This window comes from Micropterus salmoides, unplaced genomic scaffold (assembly GCF_014851395.1).
Source record: "Micropterus salmoides isolate LMB-PRFRI ecotype aquatic unplaced genomic scaffold, ASM1485139v1 Ms_hic_scaffold_14, whole genome shotgun sequence".
Taxonomy (NCBI): domain Eukaryota; kingdom Metazoa; phylum Chordata; class Actinopteri; order Centrarchiformes; family Centrarchidae; genus Micropterus; species Micropterus salmoides.
In genome coordinates, this window is record NW_024040485.1 from 21,109,056 (window position 1) to 21,129,730 (window position 20,675).

Consider the following 20,675-nt stretch of genomic DNA (forward strand, 5'->3'; position numbering starts at 1 on the left):
ATGAAATTGTCATCTTGGTATGTGACAATAGCAGAGACTCAGGTTTTACAAAGAACATGTTAAATAAGTGTGGTTCAGATACGTAAGTAGATTAAACACATTGCAGTTTTTAGAAAATACTGTAACGTGAGTCTCCTTTTGTTTTTGAGTTTTACATGTCAAACAGTTGCCAGAAAACGGCACAAGTCTGTGTGAAGTGCATGAGAAAGGGTTAATATAAAAGAACGGGAGTCCCGTCCTGCAACCCCAAATAACTAAACTTCTGTAGTCTTCGGCAACACTGACCCCTCCCCAGAGCGGCAGTGCGGCCCTAAAAAACTACCGGAGTGTACACCGCCAGGACTAAGGTTCCTCCTCTTCCGATGAGAAAGCCAGCTGCATTTTGTGTGGCCACTCTGGGCCATGGATACAACCTTTAGCAGTAGCACAATCCGTTTACTGAGACCGAGCTAATAAAGTGTTGAACTTGGTTAAAGAAACATTTGGCCAGATTGGTAAGTATTCCCTTTAATTTCAACTTGTTTCTGAGGGACGGTCGTCTAAGCGTCTGTTTTTACAGAAATACCAGCAGCCGCTAGCTAGCGGCTAGCTTGCGCCTAGCTAGCTAGCTAGCGTTAGTTAGCTTCAAAGCGAAAATGACAGAAGAGAGCTGTCATATCAAATTGTAGCAAAGCAAGATTTTTTAAATGACACGGTTTGATAACGGTCACTTTCCCACAGCTTGGGGTTTCGTCATTCACTGCCAAATGTCACTAACGTTAGTGCCGTTTGAAATGTTAACGTTAACATGAAATTAATTTGCCGGTGTTTTCCCCGTGTCACTGAGTAACGTTAGTTGAAATCCGAGAACAAAGCTCTATTGTAGGCTAGCGAACTGTTAACATTAACGTTACCGGTATCTTTCTATTTCACCCGACCAGTTCCCCACTTTTAAAATGAGCTTGCATTAACTGCTGTTTAGACGAATAGGTCCTTTTCAAATGTTGCAGTGTAATTCTTTCTGTTTTTACATATTTTTCATAATACCACGGAAGCCACGTTAAGTTAAAGTTTGATGTTAACTGAAGTTTTTTTTACAGAATACATGCGAGTAGTATAGACCCGCCTCCTGTACAGGCACAGTCAGATCTACATTTTGGCTAATATCTATTTAGAAATACACTTCCACCTCGCACAGATCTCCCTAGCAGGTGCCAGGTTACCGTGTTTAACTGACTCTGGTGATTCACTCTGAGGTATTATCCTGGTTGGTGTATTTGTTGTAAGCTCAGTGTTTCTTATAAACAGAGTAAAGGTGCCTCACCACAGTATCAGACCGGCCTGCCACAACTTTCTCACAATAAGAAAGGCTGCTAAGTGTATGATTTGTTTCCACTACTGTTTGCCTCATACTAATCCCTTACCAAACAGATGGATAAAGGAAGGAATGTGGGGTATTCCCTATATACTGTACTTCACCTTCAGCAGTTGTTTTCATCTTGCCAAAGCCTAAAATGTGAGAGATTGAACAGGAATTATGATTCTCAGTTGTCACTCTGGTCTGCAGTTTCAAAATATGTGGCTACATGTTTAGGAGTCAATATACTTAAGTCTTCATGAAGGATTTATGTTTTTCCTCTTCTCCTTGAGGTACATTTCAATCATTGTGTTGTTGTCTGAGGACTGACATATACAGTAAAATGTAAGTTATCAGTTAGCAAAGGAGACTGGTGCAGGCAATGCCTGGCTGTCCCCGTAGTGTCACCATGGTTATATATGTTTTTTTCTATTTAGATATTTTGATTGCTCTTTCTTACTACTGTACTTTTGTTCAAATGTTACAGGATTGGAGTGTGGCTTGTTGACCAGTGAATGCATAGAGTCAAGAAGGTAAAACTCTGTGACAATAAAGAAGGTATCTGGAAAAGGTACAGTACAAGGTTAATGTTGTATCTCATTGAACTGCTTTGATGCTTCGGAAGATGGATGAATAAACTTTTTAACCAGTTCCCTTAAAGCACTGGTTCCCAAACTTTTTCAGCTCAAGACTGAAAGAGAAATCTTGTGTCTCCTTGGGACCCAAATTTACAAAAATACATCTACATTTACTACAGATAAAGTGCAAAACAAACCATGTTTATAAAATGTATTTATGAATAGTTTTTTCAGATATGCTAGAGTTGGAAAGCCAGATTCACACAAGTATGTTGTACCAAATTGAATCAACACGACTTGAAGGATTCTTCTTTGCAAAAAATATATATATATTTGCACTTTCCCAGATATAGCGAATGTTTCGTTTGGATATAGCTGTTCAATTTATTCATTTATTCATCAGCACTTCTCCACATATTACACATTGAAGCATCTATAAACTCGTCCTTGTACTTTAGTTTAGGTAATCTGGGTCCCGACCCTAAGTTTGGGAGACATGGCATTAAAGGAATGCACAAGTACAGGTGTGTCTGGGTTTCTGCACCTCCTATCAGTTCTTTCTATTGTCAACATCCAGGTGTGTGACCGTGAGCATGACGGCTGTGGACGGCCTTTCGGACAGCACAGAGGTGGTGGAGATGGAGGATGTGCCATCTCAGTTCTTTGTGGAGAAACACTCTTGGGAGGGCCTCCGTGACATTATCCACTGTAGCAGGAAGTACTCGGGTATGATCGCCAACAAAGCTCCCCATGACTTCCAGTTTGTGCAGAAGAAGGATGAGAATGGACCCCATTCCCACCGGTTGTACTACCTCGGTAAGCTGATTGATGCTTGATGATGGCGCGCAAAATGCATCCGCTTATGATTTGTATTTTCTGTATACCACTCCTTTTGTACGTCGTGTTTTCCTCATCATCCAATCAAGATTGCCTCATGATATTAAAACAATCACCATGTTAAAATTCTCTTAATCCAGTTACCACAAGCCCTGTTGTTTGTTGTTGTTGCTGAAGTTGCCTTAGGTTTTTTTATATATTTGCTTACCAGGAATGCCTTACGGAAGCAGAGAGAACTCACTACTCTACTCAGAAATCCCCAAGAAGATCCGGAAAGAGGCCCTCTTAGTGTTATCATGGAAACAGATGTTGGATCACTTCCAGGTGAATTCCCCCTCTCTTTCTGTTTGTGCAGTGCCAATCCCAAATAGCACAGAGTGATGTGTCTCACCATAGTAATAACACATCTGACATTAGTTGTTTTTGAGCTGAACCATTTAATTATTTGGCTGTTACCTTTTCTTGAGTTTCACCATGAGATCAGCTGTTCCCTAAAGGTGTGAGAGTGTTGCTGTTTTTAGCAACCTGAAGACCATGTTATGAAACTCGAAAGATTAAGCAATCATGGTATGAGAGGAATGCTTGTTCTGTACAACCATTTTCATTTGATCTGAGGGGAATGTGGATCTATCAGATAACAGTAATAATACTGTGTATGTTAGCACACACAAATTTGCACCTAACAATTATTTGATGAATCTAACAATTATTTTTTAGATTAGTCGATTAATCTAACGACTGATTTGTTGATTATTCTAAATATATCCGGCACCTAACGATTATTTTGAAAATCGATTAATATAAAAGTTATGTTATCCAAAATAAATTTCAAAAACTTCTCATTAATAATTCAATATGTTATTCAATCTTCCTGAAAAAGAGACACATAAACACACGTGTTAAATTAATAATAAAAACAGAAATGAAGGTCATGCAGGTTATAGTTATTCAAGGACGGTTGAAATCAAGGGCAAATGGACTTAGTTAAAGTTACTCGAAAATGTCAATGTTTCCTCTCTCATCTGAGAGACTTCTTCAGTTATTAACAGACCATATTTGTCAGATGCATATTTGTCATTTTACTGAAGTAATTGACTTAACTTAAAATGATTATGACATGGATTTATTTAATCACTGGAGCTAGTTAATTACTAACCCTAACCCTGTATTTCTGCGTCAGTGTGGGGCAAAGAAAATAATTGAAACAATTAACTGTAATAGACTGTCACGTTAGTTTAAGCCATTTTATCACTCATACGTGGCCATTTAAGTACATGGAGGCGATGAACATTTAAAAATTAAATTTTAAGTGCCTACTAAAAAGAAACACGTTCCTTGTGTTGATCATTGTAGTATATCGTGCTTGTGTGGGGCCAAAAATCACCAGGATTTGCAGTGCCGTCCTGCTCCCGTCTTGACAAGTGCTTACAGAGAAAATTTACCACGTTGTTTGGGGTTCTGTCTAAAATACTCCCGAACTTTAGATGGTCTAAAGCAGATTTCTTCAGGTAATCGATGTATTTTTGTAATTGATTACGTCAATGAATTGCCCCAGCCCTATATTAAAACGTATACATCCGAGCAAACTTGCGTGTAGAAAATCTCTTCCATTTATTCTGAATTTGTACGTCTGATTTCCTGTTGGTTCTCTAAGGCTACACCGCACCAGGGGGCCTACTCTCGAGAGGAGGAGTTGCTGAGAGAGCGTAAACGTCTCGGAGCATTTGGTATCACCTCCTATGACTACCACGCACAGACGGGCCTGTTCCTTTTCCAGGCCAGCAATAGCCTCTTCTACTGTCAGGACGGAGGCAACAATGGCTTCATCGTGAGTACACTGTTTTTTATTCCTTCCGTATGGAATTCTTAAACGAGTTGTCTAGTTGTTGAGTGTTAATCTAAATGTTTTGGTACATGCATTTCAAATATGCTTGTGGCACCATGCTCACAATCTAATGTAACGGATGGGACATAGGAAAGATCATTAATAGACTTACTTTTTCTGTTGGTCAGGGCTTCAGATTTTTTGCTCTTTACATCAAGTTGTTGATCTCTGTGCATTTGCATTTGGATGCAAATGACAGCTCTGCTATAAATTCTGGCTCGAAGAAACCCACGATGTAGTGCTTTTTTACGGCTGTCACAGAGATGCAGAATACAGAATATGTTTTGTGGGAATGTTTGAACTTCTAGTCTGTGTAGCAGGTGGTGTTGTCAGCTGGGATACTGTTTTGAGTGTTGCCTTTATTTTATGAGAGGTGCATTTACAAATATGACCACCTTTGCACTGTATTTGCACATTGCTGTTTGTGCCTTTAGTAACTTTGATAAGCTACTTTAAAGTCCTGTCTCATAGTGTTTGAGGTACAGATTGGGCAGCTAAAATTTATTTTGCAAACTTATAAAGTTAGTTTGGAGAAAACAGATTGGAGGAGTTGATGAGTATCGGAAAATGCAAGAACATGATTAATCTTGATTATTTGAAAAGTGACTGAGCTAATTCAATGGTAGTTCCTTTTTATTTGAACAAAAACAACTATTATTTCAAAACATGAGAAGACAGCTGTTGTGACTCTTTTTCGATCAAGGTGCAACTCGCTGTGCTCAATTCAATTCAATTTTATTTATATAGCGCCAAATCACAACAACAGTTATCTCACAGCGCTTTTCATAAAAGAGCAGGTCTAGACCGTACTCTGTGATGTTATTTACAGAAGCCCAACAGTTCCCACCAAGAGCAAGCACTAGGCAACAGAGGCAAGGAAAAACTTCCTTTTAAGAGGCAGAAACCTCGAGCAGAACCATGGCTCAGGGTGGGCGGCCATCTGTCTCGACCGGTTGGGGTGAGAGAGAGAGAGAGAGAGATGTAAGGAGAGAGAGAGAGAGATGTAAGGAGAGAGAGATGTAAGGAGAGAGAGAGAGGGGAGGGAGGCAGCCTACACAATATACACACAGAGGTACAGACAGTGAAGGTGATGTTGCTATAGACTAAATGAAAAATGGTACAGATATTTATAATAGTGTTAATGGTAACCATCGTAATGTTAATGATTATAATAACAATAATAACAATAAGACTAGCAAAAATAGTCGTTGCAGCAGAGGGTGTCGAGCAGGAACACGGGGCAGCAGGTGACCCGCAGCCACAGCTCCAGACTCCACAGCTCCAGAGCCAGAAAACCTGCAGGAAGTGATAGGAGAGAGGAGAGAGACGAGAAAGCACAAGACTACCAGAAAGGGGAGAAGTTGTGTTAGTAACATGCAATAATGGGATAAGGTTGCATACAGAGGGAGAGAAAGTAGAGGAGAGAGGAGCTCAGTGCATCATGGGAAATCCCCCGGCAGTCTAGGCCTATAGCAGCATAACTAAGGGATGGTTCAGGACTAACCTGAGCCAGCCCTAACTATAAGCTTTATCAAAGAGGAAAGTCTTAAGCCTACTCTTAAATGTGGAGATGGTGTCTGCCTCCTGAACCCAAACTGGAACCTGGTTCCACAGGAGAGGAGCTTGATAGCTGAACGCTCTGGCTCCTAGTCTACTTTTGGAGACTCTAGGAACCACAAGTAATAAATGCTGCTCATTGTACCTTTCCATGTCTGTGAAATGTGTTCATTTGAGAGAATGCATCAAATTGGTCTCTCTTAAGTTTTTGCATCCAAAAGTCACTCTGCTGTTTGCCTTTGACTGAATGTATGTGTATATGTATGTGAATGGTGGTTTTAGCAGTCTGTTCCTGTAAAGCCAGTGGAGATCAAGACCCAGTGTTCAGGGACCCGCATGGACCCCAAGATCTGCCCTGGAGACCCTGACTTCATAGCCTTCATCAACAATAACGACCTGTGGATAGCCCACATTAAGACTGGCGAGGAGAGGAGACTCACTTACTGCCACAGAGGTTTGAAGGCTCTGGGTTTTATTTAAGTTGTTTGGTTGGTGTTTTGATTTTAACATGCCATATTCTTTTGAGACAAAAATTTACAGTATTAGATCATTTGTATGTAATGGACCAGTAACATTACATGAATGTAAGTTTTTATTCCTAATTTATTTATTTTTTGCAGGTGTGGATAGTGTTAAGGAGGACCCTAAGTCTGCAGGTGTAGCAACGTTTGTCATCCAGGAAGAGTTTGACCGTTTCACTGGCTACTGGTGGGGTCCCTCAGCAGTGGAAGGTCAGCAATTAGTGGCTTAAATACTCATTCACATACTTTAAGAGTACTTTCCTCAATTTAAATACATTTCTCCCCCTGTCAGACCCTAGTGGAGGTAAAACAGTGTACCTGCTGTATGAAGAGGTGGATGAGACGGAAGTAGAGATTATTCATGTTCCATCTCCGGCACTGGAAGAGCGCAAAGCAGATGCGTACAGATATCCCCGCACAGGTCAGTGTAGCCCTATACTGTAGCCCCAGTGAATTGTTTCTTTGGCCTTTTCCTATCATTTTACATTATCCTTACTTCTTTATTTACAGGTAGCAAAAATCCCCAGGCTACCCTCAAATTGGCAGAGATTAAGACGGACCATCAAGGAAGAGTGAGTCTTTCACTATCTTTCCTTGTCTTTTCTTCTCCAAAATGATAATTCAGTGTTCCATATGTTTTTGTATGATTGTACTTACAGATTGTCAGCACGCAAGATAAAGAACTGGCTGTCCCCTTCACCTCTTTGTTTCCTGGGACAGAATATATTGCCCGAGTAGGATGGACGAGTGACGGCAAATAGTGAGTGTTTGGAGTGGAGTGTGGAGTCAATGATGCTGTCATTCTCAAGATAAACCACCATATGATACATGTGGACACAGATAATTTTCTCTTTAGTGTTATGTTAATGATTTTTTTTTCTAATGTAGCAGATGTTTCCATAATAAACTAGTCCTGCCGCAGTAAGGAGTCTTTTAAGATTTATCTGCTCTGTGCCTCCCTAGTGGCTGGGCAGTGCTTCTGGACCGCAGTCAGAGAAAACTTCAGCTGGTCCTGCTGCCTCCAGCCCTCTTCATCCCTGTCACAGATGACCCAGCTCAGAGGCAGAAGAGTCTGGAGGCTGTGCCCAATAACACACAGCCATACATAATCTATGAAGAGACCACAGACGTCTGGATTAATGTAGGTCTTTTCATATTGTACACTCTTAGTTTACCTTTTTAAAACTAATATCGGTCCTGTTTCTTATTAATGAATTGTTGTAAGGTTTTCTGCTATAAAGATTCAGTAAATGACTGTTCTTCTCTTTCCACAGGTTCATGATATATTCTATCCGTTTATTCAAACGACAGAAGATGAGTTTACTTTCATTTGGGTGAATGAGTCTAAAACAGGTTTCAGCCATCTGTACAAAATCACATCGTTGTTACAACCTGGCTGCTACCATTGGACAGAGGACTACCAACACATAGAGGGTGAGAGACAAGGAGAGCTTTCTGCGTTTATTTGAAACGATCCTATCAAATAATCATGTAATCAGGATTTACATCAGAGTGTTCAGTACGTCAAAAACCATGTTGATTCTGTTTTCTGCAGGAGACTTCAAATGTGCAATCAAGGAGGAGGTTACATTGACCAGTGGAGAATGGGAAGTGCTAGCAAGACATGGTTCCAAGGTCAGACAAAGTCAGTCAGTGTGGAATATATAAATTCACACCTATAAAAGACATGCAGGTGTTTAAAGTGCACTCAGAAAATATTTGGACAGTGACATATTTGTTGTCATTTTTGCCCTGTACTCTGAACTCATTGACTTTGAAAGATTTGTCTGAAAGACACCAGGTTAAAGGTATAAAGTGTAAGAGTCGAGACTGCTATCCACCTGTCAAAACTTATGAAAAATAAATAGGGGGAAGCAAATCACATATCAGGTTTCAATGGCCATTAGGTAGTGAGGGCAGTACTGTGCCTCACACAGCAGCACGGTTATGTTTGGGATTAGGGTTTAGATGGAATCAAGTTTTATATTAAATAATGGAATAATTATTATTACAATTTTTTAATAATTAGGGGTGTGACGAAACACTTAACAGATAAGATGAGATTCGAGATTGGGTTCACAAGACGAGACGAGATATTAACACTATTTAAAAAAAACAAAAAAAAACTTTAATGCTAAATTATATAAGAATTTTATTAAACACTTTATTTCATGCATTCTGATAAATTTAATTGAATGTTTTTTTTAAATTTATTTATGTAAAGAAAAACACATAATTCACGTTGCAGGTGACAATTCAATCTATAGCCTAACTGTAACAGAATATAGTGCAGTGCAGTTGATCCACTGGTAGTAAAGTTATCCCCTTCAGATCGTTTGACCGACACAGTTTGGGATTGCATGCTGCATGTGAAACTGAAAGTAACACTGATCAGGCAGAAATCTCACCACAAATCCACACACATGTTAACTTCAGCAGCTCTAATAAAGTGCAACTCAGAAGTCCCAAACTGAGCAGGCTGTGCTTTAGTTGCGAAAACTACCAGTTACACCACTCGTCACAGCCACCTGGACTCACAGCGCGAGCAGTGTGGTTGATTAATATCAAGATGTACTCCAGTGTGGCATCAGCCAGGCAGAGTTGAGCTCCGTGAGTCTTATCAATTATACATTTGTATTTCTCTGCGTGAGAAAATTAATGTGTGGCATGACAAGGTGTGAAAAATGTCACTTGCATGGGCCTCGTGAGATAGCTTTTTACCTGACGAGAAATCTCGTCACAATTTAATCTTGATCTTGTGCCGTGAGATGTCATCACACCCCTATTAATAATAGAATACAACTTAAAGGTATATCTACCTCAAGGCACATTCCATATTCCGGATTTTTCCCCCCACGATTCATTTTCACACCAGCAGGTGTCTGCATGCCAGCTTGTTAAAGATGTAACCCATCATACTATCGAAACAACATGGTAACGAATGACATCTACACTTGTGTTTCTTTACCTGGTTCATGCTTGTAAAAACAAATCCACCTTGTCCGTCACTTGTAATATATTACCATGTTTTTACCAAGGGAAGTCTATGTGAGGAAAACACGTCTTACCTTGCCACGCCCCCCCTCCCCTCTATCCGGTGCCATCGTCCATCCTGATGTTTTATTGCACACATCGTCATTTTTTATTCTCTCTCTCTCTCGACATCTTAAGAGCACTTGTGTACTAACATCTCATCTCACAGCTGAAGCTACATGGGGGGACTTGAGCTTTACTATTTACTACTGACTAAGAAATGTTAGTCCTAATACTTTGTGATTGAACGCTTAATCTGAACTTCAGTTTTTGTTTTTCCATTAGAATGCTGCTACTTTTATATTAAAACATACCCAAGACTAGAAGTCAGCTTTTTCTTTAAACATAATACAGAATTTAAGAAATCAGTTTTTACATAGTTACATAGTCATGTTTACAGTGTCACGCCTGGCCCTCGCTGCCATAGTCTTTTCATTTCCTTTTCCTGTTTCTGTTTTCTCTCTCTTGCTAGATCTGGGTGAACGAGTCATCAAAGTTGGTGTACTTCCAGGGCACTAGAGACACTCCTCTGGAGCACCACCTCTATGTGGTCAGCTGTGAATCACCTGGAGACGTGGTCAGACTAACCAAGCCTGGCTTCTCTCATAGCTGCTCTGTTAGTCAGGTAAAGCCAGTCATTTGTTCACCTACTCATCCAAATACACACATGCACATTTCATTTGTCCATTCATTTAATCTCTCATCCAGCTGTTTATCTATCCATAGATGGATAAATAGCTCATCCAACAAACAATGTTGCTTACAAATATTCCTTTAATACCTTTTTTTGGTGGGTAGTGACAGTAATATTTATAATATATTGTATAAATAAAGTTAATGCTTTAGTAAAGGAAATGGTAATGGTAGAAATATTTTCCCACAGCATGGTTCAAAAAGTGAGGCAGAGTGTATATTTTCTCACATCAGTGACACATTTTAATTGTCAAATGTGAATTAAAAGGTTATATGCAAATATTGTGACCTAAAATAGAAAAGATCAGAACAAAGGACTTTTATCTGACTATTGGGGTAAGGTGCAGATTGTGGTTTAGTGTGAGTGCAGCAAACAGAAGATTTGGAATAGTTTTTAGCAGATCAGAGAGATTAGCTGCTTAAGAATAATAAAAGTTAAAGCACCTTGGAAACTTGAGGAAAGCTCCCAAAGCCAGTGATTGGTTGATAATCTGCAGTATATGGGATAAATGTTCTCTGTCTGTCATCGGTGTTTTACACTGACATGTTGGGCTTTACCACACAGATATTTGTAGTATGTGGTGTAGAATTGCAATTGCATCCCTCTGCCTTTCTGTTCCTAACTTTCCTAAATTTTCTGTTTGTTATACAGCTTCCCTGTCTTATTTTGTATATAATTATTTATATTTTCTTAATATACTCACATCTCTCCCACTGTCACTCTGCAGAACTTTGACTTTTTCGTCAGCCACTACAGTAACGTGAGTACGCCTCCGTGTGTTCACGTCTACAAACTGACCAGCTCAGAAGGTGACCCACTACACATGGTACCTGAGTTTTGGGCCAGCATGATGGAATCACCAGGTAAACGGGATGCAATGTAACCAACCAGCCATACAATAGTTCTCTTAATGATTCAATGTGCAGAGTTTTTATTGACATGATTGGGCTCGCTCAGCTTTTCTTTGAGAGTAGTCCGGCCAAATGTAAAGGTTGACCAAATATCTGTGGTTTTATTTTTGGAACAATCAATAGAGTCGAGTCTGTGGGGGAAAGTTGAGGTCTGGCTTTGATTAGATCAAGGACAGTCAGTTTGATCTACAGTGGCGTCCTCCAGACGATCCTGACTGCAATTGGATAATATGCTAATAGATTCATGGTGAGCGCTTTGTGTTCGAGTTGATTGTCGTTACGATTCATTACAATGTACCACTAGTGAGAAGGCAAGTCTTTACTGTCTTGTTGAGTCTTTACATGTGTTTCTGCAATTACCACCCTAACACAGATGAACCCCCCAGTTCCAGTGTGTCATTTACTTTTCACAAGAAAATGCATCACAATCTAATGCCAAATAAATAATTTGGGCTGTGCAAAACTAGTACTTATTTTTTTTTTTGAATGCACTTAATTGAATCCGCTGTACAATTTGTGTGCTTTCATGTATTGTTTTGCAGACCCTTTTATTTTGGTCAGGTTTCACTAGGAGTTGACCTACAATCCATGATAGATTTGGATCTTGCTACATAATGACTGCGTGTGTTAATATGTCTTCCAGGTTGCCCAGGAGATTATAGTCCGCCTGAGATTTTTGACTTTCCAGGAAAGTCAGGCTTCCAGCTTTATGGGATGGTATATAAACCTCATAACCTGCAGCCAGGCAGGAAACACCCAACTGTTCTCTTTGTGTATGGAGGCCCGCAGGTTTGTGGATCTTATTTCTGTGTTAGTGGTACTTTGAACCTGTTTTACTGTGTAAATTAAGACAAAAAAAGCCATTTAGGACCACAATCTGCATCTGTATGTGTATTTAGGTGCAGCTGGTGAACAACTCCTTCAAGGGGATGAAGTACCTCCGTCTGAACACGCTGGCCTCTCTAGGGTATGCTGTGGTTGTCATTGATGGGAGGGGTTCCTGTCAGAGGGGCCTTGAATTTGAAGGAGCGCTGAAAAACAAAATGGTAAAGTAAGATAAGATCAATTCAGTATGCGCATTTAAACAGTCTTGTAAGGTAACCATAAAAAGATCTCCAATTGCCAGGTTAAAAAAGACTTTAATTTGCCTTTGTCTCAGGGTCAGGTGGAGATTGAAGACCAGGTGGAGGGGCTGCAGTACGTGGCGGAGAAGTTCAACTTTGTGGACCTGAGCCGTGTTGCTATTCACGGCTGGTCCTATGGCGGTTTCCTCTCTCTCATGGGCCTCATCCAGCGACCCAATGTCTTCAAGGTTAGGAGGCTTTTTAGTACTTCAGCACTTCTTTTATCCTTTTTATTTTAACCCTTTAACCATGCACTCGCTTTCTAACAGTTAGCATTCTCTTCTGCCTCTTTTTGAAATAATTAAATATTACATAGTTTATATCTAGTGTCACTAATGTAGTCCACCTTAAACAGAATTCATTTCTGAATTCCTGAAGTATTGAGTCTCAAAACTAAACTTGTGATGTAGTTTCTCCTTACATCCACATGGTGTCGGTGTTGTACAATGTACTGGCTGATGTAGCCTTCATTCAGTTAGGAGATTTGCAGATATTTCCTGGTGGGCGAGAGGGATTGTGAGTTTAATTTTGTGTACCAGTGTGTTGGGGAAAGAGCCAGGCTCGTTGGCATGGCAGTCAGAGAGCATACTCAACTGTAGTGACAGTACTCCATCACACAATGTTAGTTTTAGCCAACTGAGCCATAACGTCAGAATCTACTGTAGAAAACCACCACCTGGCTCCTGTACCATATTTGGACCCCGATTATAACTGCTTGCCATTCTAGTTCATTCTTTATTTTACATTCTTTTTTCACCTGACTACATTGTGCTTCCCTGCTAGTTGGCTATTGCCGGTGCCCCGGTGACTGTGTGGATGGCCTACGACACCGGCTACACAGAGCGTTACATGGATGTGCCTGAGAACAACCAGCAGGGCTACGAGGAAGGCTCTGTGGCGCTGCACGTGGACAAGCTGCCCAGCGAGTCAGTACACACACTTATCTGAACACGCTATAACGCCTGTTTGCCTGAATTAGCAGTTCTGATTTTAGTGCTTGAAGCTTCTAAATTTTAAGATATTATTGCACCTAAAAGCAATACTGCATGTGCCGTCTAATCAGATAGATGTTTGTATGCGTTGCATTATGGCTGCAGGGTACTTTTTCTGTTTCCTGTCAAGTCATGCCTCAGTCAATCTCGTGTATGAACCAAAAACTTTATGACATGGTGATGGCATTGTTAAAACATTTATGTCTCGGGTCATCCTTGACCTAAAATGTGATCATGACATTTTGAATCGAAAGCAGTGCTTTAAGAAAATGTGTCCATGTCTGTGTAGCTAGTATTTTTTTTTAAATGCACTTTCAGGTCTGTTCATGTTTAGTGTACATGTTAGATCCTTCCACAGATACTTGAAAATCAAAAACAATTAGGGCTTCATCGTTTTTAAGATTTGAGGTGGCTGGCTAAGTCCAGCTTCAGTGTTTAGGAACATTTTCATGTACCAATCATAATGAAATCAGGAGTCTTTACTATTGGGCAACATGTGTTATTTCAAGAAGTGCAGTGTATGTCTTATAAATGGAAGCCTATAGTTTTTGAAACCATGTAATCCTTGTCATTCCAGGCCCAACCGTTTGCTGATTCTCCATGGATTTCTAGATGAGAATGTGCACTTTTTCCACACCAATTTCCTAGTGTCACAGATAATCCGTGCTGGGAAGCCCTACCAGCTTCAGGTTAGCATTGCAAACGTTATTCCACACAACGTAACACATCTTTCTGAAGTTTTGATATGAAATTTCTCTATACTAGGTTGATGAAATTTGCATACGTTTTCAGCATAAATGTTGATCTGTGAAGTACCCGAGTATGCTTTCTGCTCTCCATAAATATACCAAACCAACAAATAAATGTGTTAGGTATATTGGCTTAGACCACCGTAATCTTTAATGGTAGTAAAGTACAGTAGATGAACCAAATTCAGGATTGTATACTAAGAATGACACTTTCCAAAGCAGATTTTACAGGATACACATGTAATACACATCACTGTGTAATTTGGTTGCACCATTTCAATTTTCCAGGTATACCCCAACGAGCGACACAGTATTCGTTGCCCAGAGTCTGGAGAGCACTACGAGATAATGCTGCTGCACTTTCTACAACAATACCTCTAAAATGAGACAACAGAGGAGAAGTGAAGTCTAGTTCCCCCTCTGTCTTCCTTGACCCCTCCAGTACACTGCTCATCTTTACTCTCGCTGACCTCCTCACCCTATCCGTTCCCCCCATCGAGAGACTATCAGACACTCTGCAGCCACTAGCCACTCTCTCCTATGAACTAGTCACGTAACTTCCCCATTATACTTCCCACTTTCGCTCGCTTGTTCTGTTACTCACTTGCTCGCTGTGTCTCCTCCATGCCCTCCCCCCGGTGTACAGTCTGGGTTATGGTTTACGAGCACAGAGATTTGGTGTCTCACCCTGAAAGCTGAACAAAGACAAGGACATACGGAGGAATATTTGCAGGCTGTGTCACATTGACTCATCGCTCACCCACTTCCCCGTCTCTGCAACCATGATGGTTTTTGCCAAATGTTATCGTGTTGTTTTCCCCCTTGCTCCACCTGTTTTATTCATTTGAGTCAGTGGTAGGAATGGGGTTACAGTTCACACATATGAAATGGAATCTATATACATATTCGCAGACATGAGCTCAAACACTATATACACATCTAAAAGACAGTTTATCTCGTACGCAGACACTCACAAGCACACAAACACAGAATTGCAAAATCCATACATACAGGGAGTGTGCATCTTGCGGCCTGTGTAACGATGAAGAAAGGTAGAAAACCGAGACTCTTCCTCTGTGCACTTGTTTTAAGTGTGTGTTGTTTAAAATAAAACATTTTTATGTTGTTTTTTTTTATTCTTTTTTAATGAGTTCTGACAGAAGCCGCTCATTGATATTTTTGCGCCATTTTCTCCCGTCACATTACATTGCTCGAGATGTCTGCTTGCCTTCTTCAAACATAATTTATATTTGCCAAAGTACCTCTTGACTCTTGATCATGCTGGTATTTCCTTTTTTTACTGCAATAAAGACAACAGGAGGGTGAGCATTGGAGTCTTACAACAGCTTTGTACCACCAGAATACAATTTGTACATGATAATGAATAAATGTATGAATCAGTCACAAGCTCTGTTTTACTACAGTAGTCTTATTCAAGTAGTTACAAATAATGCATGTTACACAGGTGCAGCATGTGTTGCTCTGTTAGGTGCAAATGTGTTTTGCATATTAAAATCGACTTTAACACTTCATTATACTCCGCCTGATGTCCTATTCACATCAGAGCTGCACCTGACCAAAACGCAATATTGCTACAACAAGGGCTTTCAACCACTCCAAACCTTGCACAAGTGAATCAGCAGATGTTGGTCGTTTTGGCCACTTCCTCTGTGGGCAGCACAGTTGTCATGGTAATATTTTAATAGTGGTGTACTCCTCGGCGGTGAGTGATGCCTAACCTTGATCTGATAATGCCACAGAGGTGTGATAATGCAATCTGCTACCCTTATTTAAAATCACGGATTCTGTACAGAGGAATACTGCCCAGCCTCAGTGTGAAACATCACCAAGCAGGTGTCTAGCATTGCAGTGTTGAGGATTTTAACACAAGGTTTGTTGAGGTAGTCACCTGCCATGCTCCACATTGCAGCCAGGCACCAAGTCCCCACAGTTTTAAATCACCTATTGGTTGACAGCCAGGCATTGACTTTCATTGGCTGTACTGGCACCCTGAAGGGAAAGGTCAGACCACACTCTTATCAGATCAGCTGTTACAGAGGTTGATCCTGAACCATTTGTCAGTGCTCGAAGGATCATTGTGGATGAAGCACATTAACAGTAAGCCCATCAAGGAACTAGAAAGTGGTGCAATGAGAAATTCAAGCTGACACCTTGAAGCTCCTGAAGTTTGCTTCCACGTAATGTGATTAAGCTGCTAAAATCTAAGATATAAGACATCTGCCACGTGTGGTGCAATGAGATGGTTTAGATTTACTGTATGGGTTTGGTCCTGCAGGTGATTTCCAAAGAAAATCTCTAGCCAGACAGGTTTGGTTACATTGGTTTCATTCAGGGTTATTTTACAAATCTAAATATGCAGTCAATTTTAAATTGATGGAATACACGAAAAACAACTGTGAACATCTGTGAACAATGAGCATTCTGAAATGTCCTCTCAGTTAAACCACACACTAAACTAAAATGGACACTTTCTCCACCAGTAATGGCAAACACATTGAATGGAGCAGCATTTTTCCGTTTCAGGCTAATTAGCTTACATCTGGCATGATAAAATGTATCATGAAAGTACAGCTTGTGTATGTATTTAAGTATATCTATATCTCTTGACTGTAGTTGTGACCAGATTTTCACAATATTTGTTTGCATTGTTTTCAGTTTAGTGTTTTATGCTTGGATACTATAAGTTGTATTTGTTGCAGACTTATGCACACAATACATGGACAAAAGGCAATATTAGTTAAAATCAATTTTATTGACTCAATATGCCCATAAAATGGTTATTTTGTCTTAAAAAAAACTATTTTACAACTGGCAAATACAACAAAGACAATATAAATTACAAACAGGCAGCACCAGAAATATATATGTGTGTGTGTGTGTGTGTGTGTGTGTGTATATATATATATATATATATAGATACTTTACGGCATTTAAATAAGAAAAAGGAACATCTACAATAAAACTCTCAAGTCATGAGGATAACAGATAGTGTCACAACAAATCAGTAACAGACATTCCTTCATACACTATGTACAAAACCATGTCTCTCATCTTAAAAGAAGTCAATATGACTTATCAAAGCTTCCACAGAGAAATGAAAGTCAGTGAAGAATATTACATACATACATTAATTTGATTCAAAATTGCAGGCAGAAAATATATTGTACAAAAGGCTGAAATGGTTTTCAGTGCCTCATGAACTGCTCTCCGAAATCAGTTTCTGCATCGTAATCCTAGTTTACAGTGATTTATAACTTTACATAATGCTTTTCAACACTAATCTCAACATGTTCATGTGGAAAAGGATTTTTTTTAATTAAGTCACCATTTGGTCCACACCATTGGGTTTAAAAAGCTTGCTTAATCTGCCTGCATTTCACTCCTCCATGCGTTCTTTACAAAATAAGAGCAGTTCTTCTGTTTTTGTGCTGACAGTGCTGTTTACCTGCTACAAAACCACATTCAGACTCAACAAAAGCCCGCATACACAGTTGACACCACATGTCTGGTGATGAGTCTCGACTTGTTGGAAATCCTTTGTGGCTTACAGCACTGTGATGAGCTGGGACTCGCCCTGTGATGCTCTCCTCACTAGGGGCCCCTGCTTCATGCCAACAGGAGGAATAAACTGCAATGGTACAACATGTGAAAAATTTGCAACTGTACGTTTAAGTTTTGTCCATTTTTCCATCTGTGGCTGTAGGTGCAGGGCAGGAATCTACTTGTCTCACAGAGCACACTGCAGTGGAAACATGGAACTCATTTAATGTGAGGTCTTCTGGCTTCTCTTTCCTCGCAGGGAAACAACCAGGGAAAATGGAAAACTCTACCTCATCAACTGAGTACCAAAAAAAGAAAGAATAGTCCAAAATCTACTTCTTTCTCCCCCGTTCTCTTTGTCTCAACTTTTTCTTTGAGTCTCTTTTTATAGTTTATGACTTGTTTTCAATTGCAGCAGGGGCGATCATCATCACGCTGGACTTCAGAGGGTAATAGCGGCCCCTCCAGGTCTTCCAAAAGATGCCCTGCTTCCTCTGGTGCCGCTGCTTAGGAGGAGGGCTTTGGAAGTATCTACCATTTAAGTTGGAGCGTCCACAATTACTGAACCACCAGCCACCTAGGAAGAGAAAGGACAATAGCAGATTAGGTGCTGCCTTCAAGTTCTATCCCAAATTTGGAAAATAAACTGAGGCTTCTTATCAAGGTGACTTCCAATTAAAACGTACCTGAAAGGTGCTTGGCACAGTTGGTGTCATTTTTCTGGTCGTTGTCTTGGTCACGGGTGGAAAAAGGCAAGCCGGAGGTGGCGTCAGTCCCCAGAGAACTCTCCAAGGTGCTAAAAGCGTCGGTCTCCTGAATCTGGAGCGAGTATTTGGTTTCCTCGCCGCCCAGACTGAAGGGGAGGCGGAGAGACGCTAAATCATCACTCCAGTCGGAGACCTTGATGTTGAGGATGTAGCCACCATCTTTAGCAATGGAGTGGATCTTTTCTAGACCAAGCCAGAACTCTCCTGGAGAAGAAGACATAGAGAAGAAGAGAAATGGTGAGAAAACTACCCAGAGCTGAGGAACGTTTGCCTTTGTTCTATTTTAAGCTCGTCAGTGATAAGATGCTTTTGCAGGCCAGGTCCTTCTCTCTGCAGTGATAGTAAAAGACAGTAATACGATGTGCACTACTCTGATCTTAGCCAACTTGCCGGCTAGCTCTTGTCCTGTCCAGTTTTGCAATTACTGAGAGTGAAATCAAAGTCAAAAGAGCATTTACCATTCAGGCTGCCAAAGCCGTTCTCGTAGGCCTGCCATAGTTGATCAAAGTCCACTGAGCCATCTTGGCGCCTTTGGATCACTGTCCATCCACCCTCTAGACAGGAAGACGGAAAATGGTTGATCAGAAAAGATTGCATGAACCATAACAGCAGCTTCTTGTGCAGTTTGGAGACTGAACTATTTTTCTGTTTCAGTCAGTCACTGATTGTCTAAATAGTTAGTTAGCAATTGTTGGCCGTCCTGCACAAAGCAGGACACAAAGCACAAAATGGGAAGACATTTTACTACACATACCTGCTGAAATCTCACAGAAGACATTGAAGGGCTCTGCGTTTATTGGCTTGATGGTGTAGACCCCACTGGTGGTCTCTCCTCTCAGAAACAGCTCATGACAATCTGATGCCATTTCTAGGAGAAGAACAAAGTGGGGGGAAAAAACAACAATGTTGAGACAAACAGCTCTGTACAATGTTACTGCTATTTATACATTACACATTTAACAGACATTTTTGGCATCATCTTCATCCCACCGGAACTTTGCATTGTTATTGTGACAAACAGGTAAAACCAGTTTGTAAAATTGAAACTGAATGTTTTCTGGCTCACTGCCAAAGTCTTAAAATGTTTCTTGTTTTGAAGCAATTTTAAATACTATTTTGGCATGCATGCTTTTTTAAAAAGGGGCATTTGTGAATCCGAGCTTGTTTACTCCACCCAGCATCCATTAGTGGTCATTCAGAGTTAGGGAACCTCTCAGCGAAAGGTTTCTCTGCGCTGCAAGAGCCGACTGTTTGCAAATATGACTATCGTTTCAAGTGAGCTTATCAACAAGTCTGGAGATATAAATGTGTTCCCGATAAAGCCTTTGACTTAGCCTTAACAAGAGGGAGATGGTGAGTGAGAACTTCTTTCTCTGTTATAAATATGACCTTTCTCCCAGTTCCCAAGCAGATTTTCCTCTTTACGGCTGCTTGCCCTTCCAGGCTATTGAGTTACACACTACTACCCTTTACATTCCTCAGCCCCCTCCTCCCCGTCCCAGATCCCCCTCCTCTCTGGCTCGTCACACCTCCTTCACGTGCACAACAGCCAGTCGGTGACGCAGGGGTGCATGGCTGGTGCATGGCCAGTGCATGGCTGGTGCATGCTTGAGGAGTGATCAGAGGGTGCTGAAGGGGGAATAGGGACTGTGTTTGTAAAGGGCCAGGGGCAGTAACACAAAGCAGGGGAGCCAACTGGAGCTGCCATGTGCCTAATGAGGCACAAGACTAACAGCGCCTCTTCAATAATCCTTTTTACCATGAATGACATCATCACCTGACATCAAATATATTTAAAAAATGTCAATAAAATGTAACTTTTCGTTTTTTTATTATTATTTGTGGTCAGGGGTTCTCCTGAACTTTGGCACACTTCTTATTCCTTACAATGGGATAGAAGCAAGAGAGGGAGGTGGGGGGTTTGTGTGTAGGGATGGGGGAGGAGAGGTGAGGATGACTGAAGACGAGATGGAGGAGGAGGGGGTGGAAGGATGTCTGACTCCTTGACAGATCTAGGGGAAAGGTTGCTCATTATTGAGGGATATACAAATGTTTGTTTTACACAAAAAGGTGGGAAGTCTTAAAAGGGAGGTGGGATATCTGTACAAAGTTCACAGATAAATATAGACA

General features: G+C 40.6%; 2 protein-coding genes across 4 annotated transcripts; one reads left to right on the forward strand and one right to left on the reverse strand.

The window, feature by feature from the left end:
* Positions 1-343: 343 nt before the first annotated feature.
* Positions 344-15,624, forward strand: LOC119902242 (dipeptidyl peptidase 9-like). Of its 3 annotated transcripts, none has more exons than XM_038718297.1 (21): positions 344-494; positions 1,824-1,907; positions 2,492-2,730; positions 2,963-3,075; positions 4,406-4,579; positions 6,476-6,647; positions 6,814-6,924; positions 7,007-7,135; positions 7,225-7,286; positions 7,374-7,474; positions 7,678-7,855; positions 7,989-8,148; positions 8,270-8,349; positions 10,220-10,372; positions 11,169-11,304; positions 11,996-12,141; positions 12,252-12,398; positions 12,512-12,664; positions 13,260-13,402; positions 14,046-14,157; positions 14,506-15,624. In XM_038718297.1, exons 2-21 carry the CDS (start codon positions 1,852-1,854, stop codon positions 14,596-14,598), a joined length of 2,658 nt encoding a protein of 885 aa, XP_038574225.1. In that variant the 5' UTR covers positions 344-494; positions 1,824-1,851; the 3' UTR covers positions 14,599-15,624. The 3 variants fall into 3 exon arrangements, with proteins under 3 accessions (XP_038574225.1, XP_038574226.1, XP_038574227.1); XM_038718298.1 differs by having other exon boundaries at positions 6,479-6,647; XM_038718299.1 differs by having other exon boundaries at positions 382-494; positions 1,824-1,869.
* Positions 15,625-16,971: 1,347 nt separating this feature from the next.
* Positions 16,972-19,413, reverse strand: LOC119902244 (angiopoietin-related protein 4-like; the record flags this gene model as incomplete). The annotated part of the gene is given in 4 exon segments (XM_038718300.1): positions 16,972-18,355; positions 18,465-18,749; positions 19,004-19,099; positions 19,300-19,413. Coding segments are annotated over 4 exon segments (680 nt in total), but the record flags the coding sequence as incomplete, so codon positions are not given.
* Between the last annotated feature and the right edge of the window lie 1,262 nt (positions 19,414-20,675).